General features: G+C 52.4%; 1 protein-coding gene across 1 annotated transcript; it reads right to left on the reverse strand.

Moving 5' to 3' along the window:
- Window positions 1–493: 493 nt before the first annotated feature.
- LOC147979606 (uncharacterized) lies at window positions 494–1,453 on the reverse strand. Its single transcript, XM_087515278.1, has one exon. It carries the CDS (start codon window positions 1,451–1,453, stop codon window positions 494–496), a length of 960 nt encoding a protein of 319 aa, XP_087371404.1.
- Between the last annotated feature and the right edge of the window lie 17,337 nt (window positions 1,454–18,790).

Consider the following 18,790-nt stretch of genomic DNA (forward strand, 5'->3'; position numbering starts at 1 on the left):
AAAACACCTTGGCTCCATTGAGTTGATCAAACAGATCTTCAATCTTGGGAAGTGGATACTTGTTTTTGATTGTAACTTCATTGAGGGAGCGGTAGTCAATGCATAAGCGGATGGTACCGTCCTTCTTTGTCACAAATAGAACAGGTGATCCCCAAGGGGAGGCACTAGGGCGGATAAATCCCTTCCTCAACTACTCTTCCAGTTGCTTCTTCAATTCTGCTAACTCTTCCGATCCCATTCTATAAGGCTTCTTATAGATGGGTCCAGCTCCGGGTATGAGATCGATGATGAACTCAATGTCTCGGTCAGGAGGCATTCCCGGTAGCTCATCAGGAAAGACATCGGGGTACTCGCATACTACCGGCACTTGCTCCAGTCCAACTTCTGACAGAGAGCTGACTTGGGTGGCTTGAGCAGAGGAGGGGTTGGAGGCATATCTAACTTCGACTCCTTGGTCATTGGTCATAGTGACGATCCGGTTGGCACAATCTAACTAGCCTTGGTGCTTGATGAGCCAATCCATTCCTAAGATCACATCCAAGCCTTGTGATCTTAATATAATAAGGCCTGCTAGGAAGTCTACCCCATTAATGACAATCCCGACTCCTTTACATCCTATCTTGGCTCTCATCTCTGCTCCGGGGGTTTGTATCACCATGGGGTTATTCAGGGGTGTAGGGGTCATGCCACTTTTTAGTGCAAACTTTTGGGTGACAAATGAATGCGTGGCTCCAGAATCAAACAAGACAGTTGCAGGTGTTGAGTTGACAAGGAACGTACCCAGCACGACGTCCGGGTCTTCCTGGGCTTCTTCTGCAGTGACATGATTCACACGACCCTTGCCGTTGTTGGGCAGGTTGCGGGGAGCTTGGTTCCTTGGCGGCATTCCACGGCCTTGTGCTGGGTTCTGCGCATTAGGGCGCGGGGCGTCGGGCTTCTTGTTGGGGCAATTCTTGGAGTAGTGTCCTGCCTGACCACATCCGAAGCAAGTGACTTGATTGGGGTTGCTGCTTTTGCCGGCATTGTTATTGGGGTTGTTGTAAGCTGGCCTGGGGTTGGCATACTGCTGAGGTGGATAGTTGGTACGGGGTGCAGGAGCTCTTGGCTGCTGATAGGTCAGCTTGACCGGGGCTGGCTGCCATGGGCGAGGCTTCTGGTTGCTGGGGCTACCCTTGCTGATCATCTTGCGTTTACGGGTGTCATCCAAAGCACGTCTCTTGTCTTCAAGCATGAGTGCCTTGTTCACCAGATCAGGAAAGGTCGGGCAGTCACACACAACAAGAGAGTACTGCAGGGTCTGGTTAAGTCCTTCCATGAAGCGCTCCCTTTTGGCAGCATCAGTGCTGACATCTTCAGGGGCATACCTTGAGAGAACACTGAACTTCTGCATGTACTCCTTGACAGTGTTGCTACCTTGCTTCAAGGCTCGGAACTCACGCTTCTTGATGGCCATGATTCCGGAAGGAATGTGGGCCTTGCGGAATTCTGCCTTGAAGTTATTCCAAGTGATGTTTTGCTCAGCATGCATGGCCTTGAATCAATCCCACCAAGCTCTAGCAGTTCCCCCGAGACAGTAAGCAGCATATGCCACCTTCTCACGGTCTTCAGTGCATCCGACTAGTTCCAGCAAATCCTCAATGGTGCGGAGCCAGTCGTCTGCGTCCAGGGGTTCAGCAGTCTCGATGAAGGTGGGTGGTGCATGCTTCTTGAACTCCACCAATGTGGAACGTGCATTGCCGTTTCCTGCCGGCTGGCGGTTGACAGCTTGAGCGATCATCTGGAGGGCTGCAGTGTTGGCTTGGCGTTCCTCTCGGAAGGCTTGGAGAAGCTGAGCCATGTCCATGCTTGGAGGTGGTGGCGGTGGTGGAGCTTGTCCTTGGGTTTGGTCTTGACTGGCTCCTTCTCCGGCTTCTAGCTGCTGGGTAGAGGTACCAGTACGAGTTACAACAGACATCCTGTTGGAGCGGTCAAGGTCTCATGATTGGGAAAGATGGGGAAAGCAATATAAATGGGACGCCTAGTGAGGGGGTTGGTATGACACTAATTGTTTTTATGCAAGGGCCAAACACATTCATTAAAAATCCAAATGGGTGATGTAGTCGCTTACAAGTTCCCGAAGGAAAGTACGACGTCCATCTGACACATCAAAAGCAAACACATTACCACATGGCTTCATATGAACCATTACAAGGACTCGACTTCGCATAGGGGTACACGACCTATCCTACCGTGGGGGTTACTAACGGGCATATCCGGGCTGCGAATGATGCCTAAGTGGTGGAATGCTCGGTCGCGTAGTCTGGCTCTTCTGGGTCTTCCTCCTCGTCATCGGTGGCCTGACTTTCTTCTTCACTTGAAGGGGTGGGGGAGTGGAGGAGCCCAACACGGCGTTGCTTTGCCGGAGGTGCGAAGAGCTTGCGGTATTCCTTTGCGCTCATGCGGTGTTGCTGTGGTGGTTCACCATCCTTTGGGGGTCTTCCGCCCCTGTATGCGATTGCGGGTTGTCCAGGGGGAGCACCTTCCTTCTTGATCTTCCTTCTTGATCTTGTCCTTCTTCCCTTGTGCTTGAAGAAGAAGTGCCTTGGTCTCATGAAGTTCCTTTCGGAGTTCCATTGATTCAGAGGCCAAGCGTTGTGCCAAACTATCGGCACAAAGGCTGAAGTAGGTCCGGAATCAGAGTGGAAGTCCTTCTTCTAATGGTGGAGCTGGTGCACTGCTCTCATCCTCACCTTCCTTCCGATAAGGCAAGAAACGGGTTGCCAACTCGTCTGCCATCTCTAGAAGAAGGTCTCGGAGGCGGGTGAGTGCCTTGAGGGTTGCCGTCTCGACGGCAAGGACTAGTGTTGCCATCTGGTGTCCCTCGAAAAACCAGCTTGTTGGGGAGTTGTTGGACTTCACGATCACTTCCACATGATACTCCGTCTTGGTGTCATTGATCCAATGCTCATGGTAGGTGTAAATGGGGGCTCGGTGGTACTGGAACTTCTTGAGGCTATCCTCGAGAAGCACGGGAAATCCTGTGGTCAGGAAGTCTTCAGGTACAGCAGCCATCTACAAAGGTTGAATGGGAGAGGTCAATAAGGGAAATATATCTTGGGTTGGGTAAGCTTAGAAAAGAAGAGTAGTTTAGATGGTCTCAAGCTAACTAACGCCCATGCTAACTAAGGCTTCCTACAGTCAGGATGGCTCTGATACCAGCTCTGTGGGGACCCCGACTCATGAGTCGTGATCACCGAATGCACGTGTACAGTGATCCCAGAGATCAATGCTCACTGAACACACAGAAGCTGAATAACAAGAGTCTTACATCCATACATATCATCTTACACAAATTATGACCATTATGGTCAAGTCTTACATAGATAAAGCCCTAAGGGCTGAACATCAAATGAAACACAAGCAGCGGAAATCTTCGTCGATAAGTAGAACCCATGCCATCTACCTTAACCCTACAGGAATTCTGACTGGGAAACGTCCTAGTTCGCATGCTCGTCTTCAAAGAATTCTTCTTCGAACTCCTGTTCTTCCATGCCTGGCCAATTAAATAACCAGTGGCAAGCCAATGAGTACTTTGAATGTACTCGCAAGCAACCCATGTTTTGGTTCAAGGTACAACAATGCATGATATAGGTAAATTTTTGCGGAAAGCTAGTTTTTGAGTGCAATGACATGTTCAACTTCTCGTAAGACATGCATCAGGTGAATTTAAGTAACCATAAGGACAGGTTACAGATATCAACATAAATAGAGTGGGCACCAACGCAACTTAATCATGTCAAGTCCTCTGACTTGACCCAAGTAGTGGTATCATCATAAAGGAGTGGGCACCAACCCAACTCAATCATGTCAAGTCCTTTGACCCGAGTAGTTTTTCCCACTTATCCAAACACTCACGCTAGTTTGAAAACATGTGGACGTAGTTTAAGCAGCACCGCCCAACTGTCCTTGACCGTGGACACGGCTATTCGAATAGTTTTACACTCTGCAGAGGTTGCACACTTTACCCACAAGATCCGGGGAACTTCCGTGTCATCCACGACCCGCGGTACCTCAAGTACCCGGGGTAAGCACCCGATCACTATCTTTCCCTAGACGACACTAACAAGGAGTCCACTCGTTGTTCCGTATCCTCACGATGTACATGATATGAGACTCACTCGAGATCGTAACATCCGAGAGGGGACACAACGGTGTATCCGGTGCCCTGTGAAAACAGTCATGGCCGCCCTACCTGGCACGACCCCGTCCCGAGAGAGAGCACCAACTCTCCCTCGTTACTAGTAATGCGGGCTACAAGCTAGTATCGGCCTAGGTAATCAATAATGCCCTTTCCCATACAAGGGTAGAGTGGTTGCGCATGTAAGGTTGGGATAGTCGACAAATCTTAAATCTAATCCGTTTTCGAAAACAACACACACACTTGCCTCGGTACACCACTTCGTCATCAAGTGGTTACCCATTTCATTATCTCCCTCGGGCATAAGTGGCACCCGACGGGGTTTTCGAAAAGTCCTTTGAAAATGCTTTGCCTCCATCACCATGCTTTTACCCGTCCCTTTTTGCGTAGCACTACTTTAGCATTCTATCTACTCCCACCGGCATAACCCTCATAAGAAGGTAGGGTCATGCACAATGCAAGTATAAATAAGGAGGAGACAAGGGCAACCCACCAAAGTGGCACCCCTCTCATCATGATTCCGATGCAACAATGATAACGTGCCATATGGAAAGCATAAAAGGGTTTCATAAACATGGTCAAAGGGCTGCTTGCCTGGCTCAACAAGGTCTTCTGGGTCTTCAAAGTCTTCTGGTCCAACTCCTTCGTCAGCAACGCAATCTATCGCCGCAAAATAATAACGAGAAAACAAGGCAATAATAAAATAGAAAAACCAATGTGCTCAGAAAAATGTCAACTTATTTTTATAAAATACTAGGTGGAAATCTAAGAAGGGGAAAATTCCTAGTTTTGGATTTGGAGTTATACAAGAGGGGATATGGATTTTCAAACAGGGATTAAACTGCTCAAATTTGAATTTAAATTTGAACAGTACATAAAAGTTGGTTGGATTTGAATGAAAGTTGCACCATTAAATAGGTGGGATTTTTAGAAAAATATGGGAGTTGGAATTATTGCATTTGGATTATTATTTAATCCTGTGGAATTTTTGCAAATTTCCAAAAAAAAAGAAAAAGGGAAACAACACTGTGCAACTGGGCCAGAAGGGCCACAGTGCAGCAGGCCCAAAGGGGAAATCAGCCCACGCAGGGCGGCCACGTCGAAGGCGTAAAGGCAAAGTACGCCTTCAGCCGACGCAGCGAACCGGTGCGCGCGCGTGCGTGTTTGAACCTGACGGGTGGGGCCCACCCGTCAGTATGTGAGGCTAACTGACGGGTCCCACGGCCGTCGTCGTCAACCCTAGGCCAGAGGGGACGGAGAGCTCACCGGCGACGGCGTAGGCCACGGCGAGGTCGGGCGAGGGCACGGCTGGACTCAGTGCTGCGTCACTGATCGGGTGGAGGTGGCGGGCGTCACCGGAGCTGCCTGGTTCGCCGGCGACGAGGTCTCGCGGCGGAGGAGCTTCGGGCGTCGACGGCTCCGGCCGTTTCCGGCTGCAAACGAGGCGGGGAAGAGAGGGGAAATGATCAGTGGGATCTTGCGGTTCAGGATTGAGTGAGAGCGGGGGCGGGGAGAGCCCGTACCTCTGGATCGACGGCGACCCGAGGCGGCGGAGCTCGAGCTCGATCTCGAGCTCGAGCTCGATCTCGAGCTCGGGTGCTCCTGGAGGAGAGTGGAGAGCACAGGGGGCCTTTTTGGAGTAGGTGAGGGTGAGTGGTGGTGATTGGGAGGCTCAGGGAGGCCTTTATATAGGTGAACGTCGAGGTCCCGTAGACCCGTGCGCCGGCGAGCTCACGCTCGTCGCTGCAGGGCTCGGGGGAAGCTGGCATGGTGTCTGGGGTGTTCGTGGGCTTGGTCTGGAGCGAGGGAAAGAGGAGAGGGAGGGAGCAGGGGGGGCTAGAGGTGCGCGCGTGTGAGCCGCACCATTGGCGCGCTCGGGCGGCCTCTGTTTGCTAGCGCGGAGGCGCGGGGAGGACGAGAGAGGAGGGGGCGACAGCGTAGCGTGCTGCGGACGTCAAGGTGACCTCGGGGGACACGAGGGGGAGAGCCGAGGTGGCTGGACGTGGCTGGAAGGGGGCGGCTACAGTGCGGGAGCGCACTGTAGCATGCTCCAGAGCGCCCAAATGGCTGGCATGGCCATTCTTTATGCATGGTGAGCGCGTCCATTGGTGTCTAGCAGGTCTAGGGGCGAGTAAAGAAGAGGAGAGGGGCATTGGATGCCCTGGAGAGCCAGTAGGAGAGGAGAGAGGGTGAGGGAGAGAGAAAGTGGCTGTCCAGAGAGGGAGAGAGATGTTTTCATCCCCCCAACAATTGAGTTTGGGCTAGAAAAACTTACTGGAGGTAGAATATGACTAGAAGGGGCTGTGGTAAAAATTTGAGCTCACCAAGAATAGTGGAAGGGGTCAAAATAGTGGTTTTTGCAAAATGCCAGAAGGTGTTTGATAATGGTTTGGGCAAGTAAATGAACTCCAATTGCCATGATACTTAACAGGATGTAAAGACACTTAGAAATACGGTGTGCCACCAAATTTGAGCTCATTTGGGAAAAGTTGCCAATGTAACTTTGGCAAACCCTAGAAATTAGCAGAAATGGACTTATGTAGATCTAGTTGAGCAAATCACTTCTCCTTGATGCACCACTTGGTGTAGTGGCCTCATTTGGTCATGTGATCATGCTCACAAAAGTTGGGGGTCAAGGGGAGAAAGTTGGTAGTACAAACTTGTTCAAATTTGGTTCTGGTCAGAGAGGGTTTTGGGGCATTTTGGTGAACCAAAATGACTTTGATTGAAGTGAGGCTTTGCAAGATCATCACAATATGCATTTGTGACTTGCTGGATTTTTCTTGGATTTTTGTGGAAATATTTCCTGTAGAAATATTTCAAATCCTTGAAATGGGCAGAAATGGTTTTGGGAGGTTTTGTCCAATATTTTGAACATGACCATGTGTTTAAACTCATATATATATGGAAAATATATGTCCACTGAGTTTCCCTAAATTTTCTCAAATATTTTTGAAACATTAAAATAATTTTAACCTATTAAAGACAATTTCTGGCCTTAAGAAAAATCCTTTAAATAAAATAGGAAAATAGCTTTTAAAATTATATTTTTTGGGGTTTATGGGAATCCTATATCTAATAGGTTTCAAATATACCTTTTGAAATATTTTTACTACCCTGAATTAAGTACTTGCAGTACAAATCTTAATTCAGGGGTTTTTGGAGAACTAATTTTTGAAAATACCATTTGGCCAAATTATTTTTGTAAGAAAATACTATATTGTACTATACACATGGCATGATCATTGGGCAGAAGTTTGGGGCAAGGAGATGAAGTATAGAAGGTGGAGTTGTGTTGACTTTAAAGAGCACTTGAAAAGCAGAGAGAGAAAACCAACTCCAAATAAAAGCCAAATAATGCAAAAAAAATTGTTGGCCCAAATTTTCATGCTTTAATAATGCAAATGAAGAGTTACAAAATGCAGGGTGTGACACATATGATCCAAGTAGAGAAAGTATGTTAGCTCATGCCTCTCTCTCATATAAAATTACAAGAATGATTACCGATACTTGTTATCGATTGCCTAGGGACAAAAAACATTCTTGTTGACAAAAGCTCTCTACTAAACCTAAGTTAGTTGTGTCTTTATCTAATCAGCCCCTAGATTTTATTTACCTGCTCTTTATTATGTTGCAAACCTATCCTATCACACCTAGAAAATACTTCTAGTTTCATACTTGTTTCCGGTAAAGCAAACATCAAGCGTGCGTAGAGTTGTATCAGTGGTCGATAGAACTTGAGCGAATATATGTTCTGCCTTTAGCTCCTCGTTGGGTTCGACACTCTTATTTATTGAAAAAGGCTACAAACGATTCCCTATAGTTGTGGGTTATCAAGACCTTTTTCTAGCGTCGTTGCTGGGGAGCAATAGAGTGGGGTGAATATTCTCGTGTGTGCTTGTTTGCTTTATCAGTAAGTAGTTCTTATTTCTTGTTCTAAGTTGTTCTATATCTTTAGTAATGGATGTGGAACATGAAACACCAAAAAAGTTAGTGGTACTTGCTACTCATGGAGATGGGGAACCTCCTAAAACCCTCGATGCTCGTTATGTGAAAGATATTATGCACTACTTTGATAATCCTGAGAAAACCCCATTCAACTATATAATGGGAGTAACGTTGGATCAACATGCATACCTTAGGATTATCGCTTGACTCATAAAGGGAAATTGTTATGGGATCAAATTCATATGTTGCATTGGTATGCTCGGGAGCTATGCTTGAGATATGATTATACTTGTTGCTCTAAGATTGAGGTTCCACACCTTCCCTATTCATGCGAATTTAATGATAATGAAACCTTGGGTTCTTATGCTAGAGGTATATATGATTACTATGATGTGGAATGAATAGAAGAATTTGTTGCTTTTAAGGGTGCTTATGAAATTGAATCTTTGTTTGAAAAGTTTGAAGATTTTGATGATTCAGTTTATAGACCTAAAAATTTTGTTATCCTTAAATATTGCTATGATAATTATAAATTTAATTCTGATATTGATTAATTTATTGAGAAAGTCTCCGCTGTCCAAGAAGAGACTAATATTTTGCAGGAGTCCATGGAAGAAGAAAATGATGAAACTATGAGCTCACTGGATGAAAAGGATGAGGAGGAGAGCGAAGAACAAAAGGAGGAAGAGCGGATTGATCACCCGTTCTCACCTTCTAATGAGAGTAACTCTTTATCCCATACATCATTTAATGCCCCTTCGTTCTTACCGAAGCATGAATGCCATGATAATTGCTATGATCCCGTTGATTCTTTTGAAATATCCCTTTTTGATGAACTTGATGCTTGCTATGCTTGTCACCAAGATGACAATATGAATGATGGTTATGGAGATGAACTTGCTATTGTTCCGTATGTTAAGAATTAAATTATTGCTATTGCACCCACACGTGATAGTCCTATTATCTTTTTGAATTCTCCAAACTACACTATATCAGAGAAGTTTGCACTTATTAAGGATTATATTGATGGGTTGCATTTTGCTACTACACATGATGATTTTGATGAATATAATATGCATGTGCTTTCTTCTCCTATTCGCAATTATTATGAGAGAGGAACTACATCTCCACCTCTCTATGTTTCCAACATGATAAAATTGGAAGAAACTGCTTATGTTATGTATTGGCCTTTACTTGATGTGCATGAATTGTTCCTGTATGACATGCCGATGGATAGGAAGAGAGTTAGACTTCGTCATTGCTTGATATATGTTGCTTTGTGCTCACTACTAAATGCCAAATCATTGCTAATTAAAATTGGCTTTGATATACCTTGGGATCCGGGTGGATCCAGTACTTGAGCACTTTATCCTAGCTTAATGGCTTTAAAGAAAGCACTGCCAGGGAGACAACCCAGAAGTTTTAGAGAGTCATTTATTTCTGGTGAGTGCTTTTATAAAGTTTAAAAACAAAAAATATAGAGGGGAACACAAAACTTTTCAAAAAGGAAAGTGAAAGTGAAAGAGACAAGCATTGTTGAAGTGGGGGAGCTCCTTGAACTTCGTTCATGCTCGCGGAAACTTTTTGAATCTTAATTACAGAAAATTTTCAACAAAAGTAATTATCCCCTTGTACAATTCCATTGTACTATAAAAATAATGTGCCAAGAATTGCCTTTAGGATGATTAGATTACTTGTTGGTTCGTGCAGTGCAAAACAGAAACTTTGGTTGTAGTGCGCTATTTTAAATTTTTACTGAAATGTCAAACGGTTATGAAACTTTTTGCACTGTCTTTCTATACAATTTTTTTCCTAATTTTTTAGAACTTTTGGAGTACTAGAAGTATGCAGATTACTACAGACTGTCCTGTTTAAGAGAGATTCTGTTCTGTTTTTGATGCATTGTTTTGCTTGTTTTGATGAAACTATCGATTTCTATTAGTGGATTAAGCCATGGAAAAGCTATATTACAGTAGCTACAATGCAAAGACAAAATATGAATTGGTTTGCAATAGTACTTAGAGTAGTGATTTGCTTTATTATACTAACGGATCTTACTGAGTTTTTTGTTGAGTTTTATGTGGATGAAGTGATCAAAGATCGAGTAGGTCTCGATATAAGGAGAAGGAGGAGATGCAAGAGCTTAAGCTTGGGGATGCCCAAGGCACCCCAAGTAAATATTCAAGGAGACTCAAGCGTCTAAGCTTGGGGATGCCCTTGAAGGCATCCCATCTCTCTTCAACAAGTATCGGTATGTTTTCGTCTTCGTTCGTTCATGTGATATGTGCAAACCTTGGAGCGTCTTTTGCTTTTAGTTTCCATTTTTATTTTATGCACCATTCTGGTATGAGATAGTCCATGGTTGTTTTATAGAATGCTCATTGCACTTCACTTATATCTTTTTGTCGGCGTTCTGGGAACGGGGGTCCCCAGACTTGCCTGCCTGCGGCCTGCGGCGTGGCTCAAAGGGGGCCCAGCACGGCCCATCTTCATCAACACAAGACTCAAGACCCTCGCGAGGGGCCAAGCCTCGCGGGGTGGACGACGTGGAGCTTCCTCCGGCACGGCCTCATCAGGCTGGCTCACGAGGAGGCGGAGAGATCAAGGCGGGGTACCTCACGAGGAGCCTGTGACGCAAGCCATGACGACTCAGGGCGGCAGGCGGGTGCCAGCTCGCGGAGCGTCCTCCTTTCCTCTTTGGTGCAAAGGGAGCAAGCGCAGCCGCGGAGTACCGAGGCATCAGGCAAAGGTTGCCATTTTGGTGCAACGAGACCAAGACCAGGAGGACTGCGAGATGGAGGTCACCGTGGAGCCCAAGACGGCGTCATCACCAGAGCTTTGCGCAGGCGAAGACTACTTTTGTCAGGATAGTTGATACTTGCTGTCCCCCTTCAAATTAGCCCGCCATTGTTGGCTCCCTTCCCACTCAATATTTGGGGAGAGGACCAGGGCCTCTATAAATAGGACCGGCCACCCACGAAGCAAAGGGTTCGGCTGAGTCTCCTCCAAGGGCTCGACAAGTAGAGAGGTGGTAAGCAGAGAGAGAGAGAGAGTGGGATAGAGAAAGGTGGCTGAACTCCTCCCAACAGTTCATCGCCCCAGCTAAGAGCAGACCCTCGCGAGGCTGTTCTTCCTTGTACTGTTCATCATCATCAGCCCAAGAGGCAATCCACCACACCACACACTGGAGTAGGGTATTACACCGCAACTGTGGCCCGAACGAGTATAAACCTTGTGTCTCTTGTGCAGTTCTTTCAGTAGTCTAGATCTTTGCGAGACGGAGAGGTAGAAGGCGTAATCTTCGCGCGCACCCCAGAGTTCGAACCTTAAGGGTCTGTTGGAACCCGAAATCCGACATTTGGCGTGCCAGGTAGGGGTGCGCCGGAATTCGTCTTCCACCGCTCCGTGCCCCGTCGCGTCGTCATCACCATGCCTGGCGACCATGAGGGCAACCCCAACCCATGGGCTGCGTGGCCCGCCCGCGTAGAGCCGCTCGCCTCGGGCGACCCCGTGCCCCAGGCAACTCGCGGTCCGCGGGGCGCTGCGGGCCACGGGCGACGCGGACAGACTTCGACAACTCTTACACCGCGGCAGGCCTGGTCGGCAGCAAGGGCCTCCAATCACGCCGCGACCATGACACCGTACACCCGCTGGGAGCAGGCGAACTCGAGGGCCGCGCTCACGGTGGCCCGAGAGCTGCTGCAGTGCAGACTGCTGGAGGGCGGCCACGACGTGCTGCTGGAGCGAGGGGCGGAGCTCCTGGGCTTCGCTGCCTCGGGGGCTCACCCCTTCTCCACCCAGCTCCCATCTCAAGCCTAGGGCGACCTGCGCGGGGGCTCCGCGCGTGCCCGCGGGCTCCAAGGCTACTCCGACGCCAGCGAAGCTGTCAGCACTGGACCGGCGGCGGTGCTGCCCCCACCCCCGGCCCGCGAAGAAGAAGGACTCAACGCGACCCACGGCACCAGTGGGCGGCCGCGCTGCCACCCCGCAGTGGGCGTGACAGGCAGGGCCGCATGGCATGCGGGGCATCACGGCGTGGCATTCGGGATGACGGCGCCGGAGGAATACGTGCCCCTCATGATGGACCAAGGACACCCTCACGAGAACGGACAAGGCTCGCTCCTCAGCCCAAGCTGGGGGGACGACGCACTAGAAGATGAGCCTTTCCAGGATCCCCGGAACGGTCCCAGTGGCCACGCTGGAGGCAACGATTATCGGGCACCGCTAATTCTTCAGGAGCAGGTATACGCTAACCATGGATCGCAGGAGGTGCAGGTCGCCACAACAAGCAGCTGCCCCGCTCCCACAGTCTCCTACCACTCGGGAGGAGGGCGCAGGGGGCTGCAGGAGAGGGGCCGGGATCCGACATCACCACCGCGGCGTTCGGAGCAAGGTGTTCTCAGGAGGTAGGCTCTCTGCTGGGGAGGTGCCTCAGGGCCTGCCCCTGGCGGAGGACCCGTGGTCGTCGGGGGAACCGCTGGCGACCGCTCTACCCCATCGGGCGGCGTCCTGGTTTCCGGTCGTTGCTGATGGCACTAGAGTGTGGCGCAAGGCGGGGCTCTCATCTGGCGATATGAAGAAAGGCCAGTACCTGTGAAGAAGGCCCGGTGCCTGTGAAGCTCGCCGCCCCGTGACACTCTCACGTAATAATGAGTGGGGCTGTACACGCCCCGGAGTCTCAGGGGTGCCGGCCTCAGGCCCTGGGGCTCCCTCCCACGCCCAGTGGACAGCACTTAGCTCCGCGCTGGTGAGAAGACGTCCAAGACTAGATTAGGTGCCGGACGCGGCCTTTTGTCTGCTTTCATTGCCTTTCCCTGTGGCTGTATCTTTTCCCCCATTGGATTTAAGTTGGATTCGAATTTGAGATTTGCGTGTGTTCGGGGAAGGGGCGCTTATTCTCGTTCGAGCCATTTCTCGCGTTCTGGTTACCGCTTCGCCACAGCTGCCTCCCCTCGCGAGTCGGGTCAGGCCTGGCTCGTGCGCAACCCAAACTGCCGCTGTTGCTCCCTCTTGGGAGGATTTCCGGGTGTCTGCGAAGGTTGTCCTGTTGGGAAAAGGCCCAGAGCCTGTGAAGAAGTCAAATGCCTATGAAGTTGTCGCGTTCAGGAAAAGGCCCAGAGCCTGTGAAGAAGGCAAATGCCTGTGAAGCTGTCGTGTTCAGGAAAAGGCCCAGAGCCTGTGAAGAAGGCAAATGCCTGTGAAGCTGTCGCGTTTAGGAAAAGGCCCAGAGCCTGTGAAGAAGGCAAATGCCTGTGAAGCTGTCGCGTTTAGGAAAAGGCCCAGAGCCTGTGAAGAAGGAAAATGCGTGTGAAGCTGTCGCGTTTAGGAAAAGGCCCAGAGCCTGTGAAGAAGGCAAATGCCTGTGAAGCTGTCGCATTCAGGAAAAGGCCCAGAGCCTGTGAAGAAGGCAAATGCCTGTGAAGCTGTCGCATTCAGGAAAAGGCCTAGAGCCTGTGAAGAAGGCAAATGCCTGTGAAGCCGTCGCATTTGGGAAAAGGCCCGGAGCCTGTGAAAAAGGCCAATGCCTGTGAAGCTTCCCGCCAGCGACACTCTCATATCCAACGGATTCAACTAAAGAACACCAAAGGCGTCACGCCCTCCCACAGGCTGCTTCGGGGCTTGCGCGAAACAAAGGTAAACCAGCCAACCACCAGGCGCGGGCGCTCGTGCAATATGACAACTACTAATACGAAGAACACATGTTTTACATGAGGGGCTTCACCTCCCAAAATGCTCTCACAGCCATCAGGTCAAAAACCTGAGTTCTATTCATGCAGGGTAAAAAAGACAGGAGCGATACACACTCAGTCGGACCAATCCCCCAGTGCGTCCTCGAAAGCACCTCCCGAGCCGTCGCTGGCGTCGCCGGATTCGCCATCGTCGACTGCGTCGCCACCAGCGGCGTCAGGGCCGTTCATCGCACCGCCCTCATCAGCAGCCACGATCACGTCGTCATCATCCGAAGCGAAGGCCCTGACTAGGGCGTCCACGTTGTCTTCCACCCAGTGCGCCAGGTCGCCTCAGACGGCCTGGGGAACTGGGGCGATGACATCGTCAAAATCGAAGTGGGAATCCATGTTTAGGAGATGGCTGAAGACACGGGAAAAGGCGCGCCCGAGAAGGGTGCGGCTCCTCTCTTCCACCAACCTGTCGGCCCTGGCCGACCGTGCCTCCAGCTGCGTCACCACGGCGGTGAAGAACTGAAGGTTGCCAGCATAGTTGACTGTGTGCGGCTCGCCAACAGCCGCCTCACAGATGTTGCCCAAGGCTGTGCTAGCTCTCTCCCGGAGCGTGGCGAGCATGGGGCCGTGCACGTGCTCCAGGACCTACCGCTGACATATCTCATCCGCGTTCTGGCACGCGACGCCCTCAGCCTCCTCCACCCGCTGGCGAAGACGGAGCATCTCGGCCTGGGAGGCGGCTAACTCCCCTTGCGCTGCCTCAAGGGCGGCCCGGGAGGCGTCGGCTAGCCGCGTCGCCTCCTCCCGCTTGGCCCTCAAGGCTGCGGTCCTCCGTTCAGCTTCGGCCCAGATCAACTCCAGCCTCCCCTCGAACTCGCGCTCGAGGTCTTGGCGCGCCATTGCCACACGGCGTCCAACCTCCTCCAGGACACGGGCTTCCCGTGCGGCGACATCGTCCTCCGCCTGCGTCACCAAGCGCTCCCTCGTCTCCAGCCGCTCGTACTCGCGGGTGCGTTCGGCGGCTTCCAGCGTCAACGCTTCCTCACGCTTCTGGAGCTCAGCTGGGTCGTTGGAGGCCACCCGCATCGACGCAAGGGCCAACTCGCGGAGCTCCACTTGCTCCTCCAGTGAGTGGCACCGGGCCAGGAGGTCCCGAGCCCGCTCCTCCGCTGCTTCTCGCCGTCGGTCAGCTCCCCGGGCCTCCTCGGCAGCCCGGGATCGGCCCACCCGAGAGGCCTCTAGCGACGCCGTCGCCTCTTCATCGTCAAGATCACGCTGACGGCGCGCGAGGGCGATGGCGGCCTCCTGCTCGCGCCTCCCTGCAGCCAGGCGCTGGCCCTCGGCCTCAAGGCGCGCGTCTTCGTCAGCAAGCTCCTCCCCAAGCAGGTTCACCGCGTCAGTCGCCCTTCGAAGGAACCCTTGGCGACGAGCGCGGGGCTCCCGGGCGCGCTCAAGCACGTCTTCCACACCATCATCTACCCCAAGCAAGCGTCGGGGGCCACGAATCATCGTTCCCCCTCCGGGCAGGGGGCTGGCACGCTCGTGACGGCCGGGCGCCCCGCACCAGAAGCCCAGCCTGGAGCCAGCCCGTCTCCAGATGAAGGGCGCAGGGGGCACCTCAACCAGTCGCAGTCCACGACCAGACGAGAAGCCCACGGCAGGCTGGCTATGCCCCGAGAGGGCCCTCGAAGGAAAATCGGGGGGAATGAAGGGCTGCGGTGCACCTCGGGATGGTCCACCCCTTCAATCGCCCTCACCACAAGGGCAGAGCTGCTCGGAGCACTTGAGGACGGTAGAGGGGGCGGAGCCAAAGGAGGCGGCACCTCAGCTACTTCAGCGAGCTCGGCCAGAAGGGGCCTGCGGAGCAAGGATCAGTGAAGGCAACAAGGGGATCAGAAGCCAGGAAGGGAGAAGACTTACTCGTCAGTGGCGAAGTACTTCCTGCGCTTCAGCACGCGACAAGGGAAGTCATCACCCAGGGCCTCCCTTTTCCTCCGGAGGGCCTCAAAGTCCACGCGGAAGCGGCCCAAGAGAAGAGCGCAAGGATCAACCTGCGACGAAAATGGAGCGTCGAAGCGATCCGCGTCAGGGGCGCCTGCCTGGCGCGTGCCGCCAATCACCTCGCCAGAAGACGCGGCTGGAGCCTCAGAGGCCTCAACCCTGGGCGCTGGGAGCGGCTGCTTGCCACCCTCAGCCTTAGCGGCACGGATCCCAAGAGCTGTCCCCTCGAGAGCATCACCTAGCGCTGTCACCTCATCGGGAGCCCCCTCGACCTCCGGTGCCTCCTGCCTCCCTGCTCCGCCACTTGAGGAGGAGTCGCCTTGGCCGATTGGAAGGGCAGTCACCACCGCTGGATTCTCACGAGGTCCCTGGAGGCCGGTGGGGCGCAGCCCCCACTCATCAAAGACGGGCATCTGCTTCACGAAGTCGACCCTGCTCTGGCAGAGATACAGCAAGGCCCCTCCCTGCCGGACGCTGCCGGGGTTGGGGTCCCCGGCCAAGGTCAAGAGCACCGTCCTCAGCACCTCAGGAGCCAGGTCCTCTTCCTGGAGCCTCATGCTATCCTCGCGCCCACGGAAGGCCCACATCCGGCGAGAGTGGCATTGAAGGGGAGCAACACGGCATAACAGAAACTCCTTCACCACCTTGGGCACTGTCACGCCAAGCGACCTCAAGAGCGCGAAGTGGTGCCAGACAAAGACGAGCCGGGGGCTCTTGAGCGTCTCCTGGCCCCAACCCGAATTGGAGACAGCAGGCGAGCTCGGCTCCGATAGCAGGGGGCTGGGCACCCCTGCGTCCACATACAGCCACCGCTCGCGGAACCCAACCACGGGCAGGGGGAGCTTGAAGTCAATACCAGAGGCCGCCAGTCTCAGGCTCGGCAGCGAAGCTCACGCACGCCCAGCATTGGGTAGGATCGACAAGATGTAGCGAGAAGAAGTGGCGCAGCAGGGCAACCGAAGGAGGGATGCCCACCATGGCTTCGCAAACGAAGGCGAAGACCGAAAGGAGGGTGATGGACTCAGGACTTAGGTGCATCATGTGGATCTGATAATGGGAGAGCACGACATTGAAGAAATCAGAAAAGGGGGAACCAGACCCGCCCACAGGGCGTCGGCAAAACATGGGACCTCGGTAGCTATCCTGTCGATGGAGAAGTGGGGCGCGGGCCAGGCCGTCGTCCTCCCGCACTCATTAAAGATGGTGGCCAGAGCCAAGCTGACCTTGCCCAGGCACTCTCGATCGAGTATGGTCGACCGGCCGACGGCGGGGGCCACCGATGGTGGCACACAAGATGGAGGCATGGGTTTCTTCCCTCTCTCCTTCTTCGTCGGAGCCATGACGATGGGAAGGAGGGGGAAGATTTGAGATTGGATTGGAGGCAGGAGCTGGCGTTCGAAGGGAGGAAGAACAGGGGACGCTTGAGCAACAAGAAGGGGAGCGGCTGCGTACAACTACAAGTCCGCCTAGCAGGGCGCAGAATAAGGGGGCGTGGGGGAACAGTGCCGCCCACGTCCAATCAACCGCCACGCGGCGCCCAAGGCCGCAGGCTGTTAGGGCCCGCTGCGCTTCGCCCTTGCCCTTTCGCCTCTCAGCATGGCCAAGTCCGGGCGCGCCTTGGGCCCGGGGACTACTGTCGGCGTTCTGGGAACGGGGGTCCCCAGACTTGCCTGCCTGCGGCCTGCAGCGTGGCTCAAAGGGGGCCCAGCACGGCCCATCTTCATCAACACAAGACTTAAGACCCTCGCGAGGGGCCAAGCCTCGCGGGGCGGACGATGTGGAGCTTCCTCAGGCGCGGCCTCATCAGGCTGGCTCACGAGGAGGCGGAGAGATCAAGGAGGGGTACCTCACGAGGAGCCCGTGACGCAAGCCATGACGACTCAGGGCGCCAGGCGGGTGCCAGCTCGCGCAGCATCCTCCTTTCCTCTTTGGTGCAAAGGGAGCAAGCGCAGCCGCGGAGTACCGAGGCATCAGGCAAAGGTTGCCATTTTGGTGCAACGAGACCAAGACTAGGAGGACTACGAGACGGAGGTCACCGTGGAGCCCTAGACGGCGTCATCACCAGAGCTTTGCGTAGGCGAAGACTACTTTTGTCAGGATAGTTGATACTTGCTGTCCCCCTTCAAATTAGCCCGCCATTGTTGGCTCCCTTCCCGCTCAATATTTGGGGAGAGGACCAGGGCCTCTATAAATAGGACCGGCCACCCACGCAGCAAAGGGTTCGACTGAGTCTCCTCCAAGGGCTCGACAAGTAGAGAGGTGGTAAGCAGAGAGAGAGAGAGAGTGGGAAAGAGAAAGGTGGTTGAACTCCTCCCAGCAGTTCATCGCCCCAGCTAAGAGCAGATCCTCGTGAGGCTGTTCTTCCTTGTACTGTTCATCATCAACAGCCCAAGAGGCAATCCACCACACCACACACTGGAGTAGGGTATTACACCACAACGGTGGCCCGAACCAGTATAAACCTTGTGTCTCTTGTGCAGTTCTTTCAGTAGTCTAGATCTTTGCGAGACGGAGAGGTAGAAGGCGTAATCTTCGCGCGCACCCCAGAGTTCGAACCTTAAGGGTCTGCCAGAACCCGAAATCCGACACTTTTGACTCTGGCTTTATAGAATGCCTCATGTGCTTCACTTATATTATTTGAAGTTTGGATTGCATGTTTGTAACACCCACGATGCGGCTATATCTCCCACGTGTCGGAGCACGACTTAGAGGCATAACCGCATAGTAGGCATGTCGCAAGAGGGGTAATCTTTACACATCCCATGTACTGAATAAGAAAGGGGTAAAGAGTTGGCTTACAATCGCCACTTCACACTATACATAAATATAGCATTACATCATCCAGATACAATCAAGGTCCGACTACGGAACCAACTAAAGAAAGACAACCCCTAATGCAAAAGATCCCCGATCGTCCTGACTGGGCTCCACTACTGATCAACTGGAAACGAAACAACACAAAGAACACGATCTTCTTCGAGAT

The sequence above is a fragment of the Triticum urartu genome, chromosome 3A, assembly GCF_056163025.1.
Source record: "Triticum urartu cultivar PI428250 chromosome 3A, HENAU_Tu73, whole genome shotgun sequence".
Lineage (NCBI taxonomy): Eukaryota > Viridiplantae > Streptophyta > Magnoliopsida > Poales > Poaceae > Triticum > Triticum urartu.

Coding starts and splice junctions, on each gene's coding strand:
- LOC147979606 (XM_087515278.1), bottom strand. CDS start 1,453: ATGGCCATCAAGAAGCGTGAGTTCCGAGCCTTGAAGCAAGGTAGCAAC.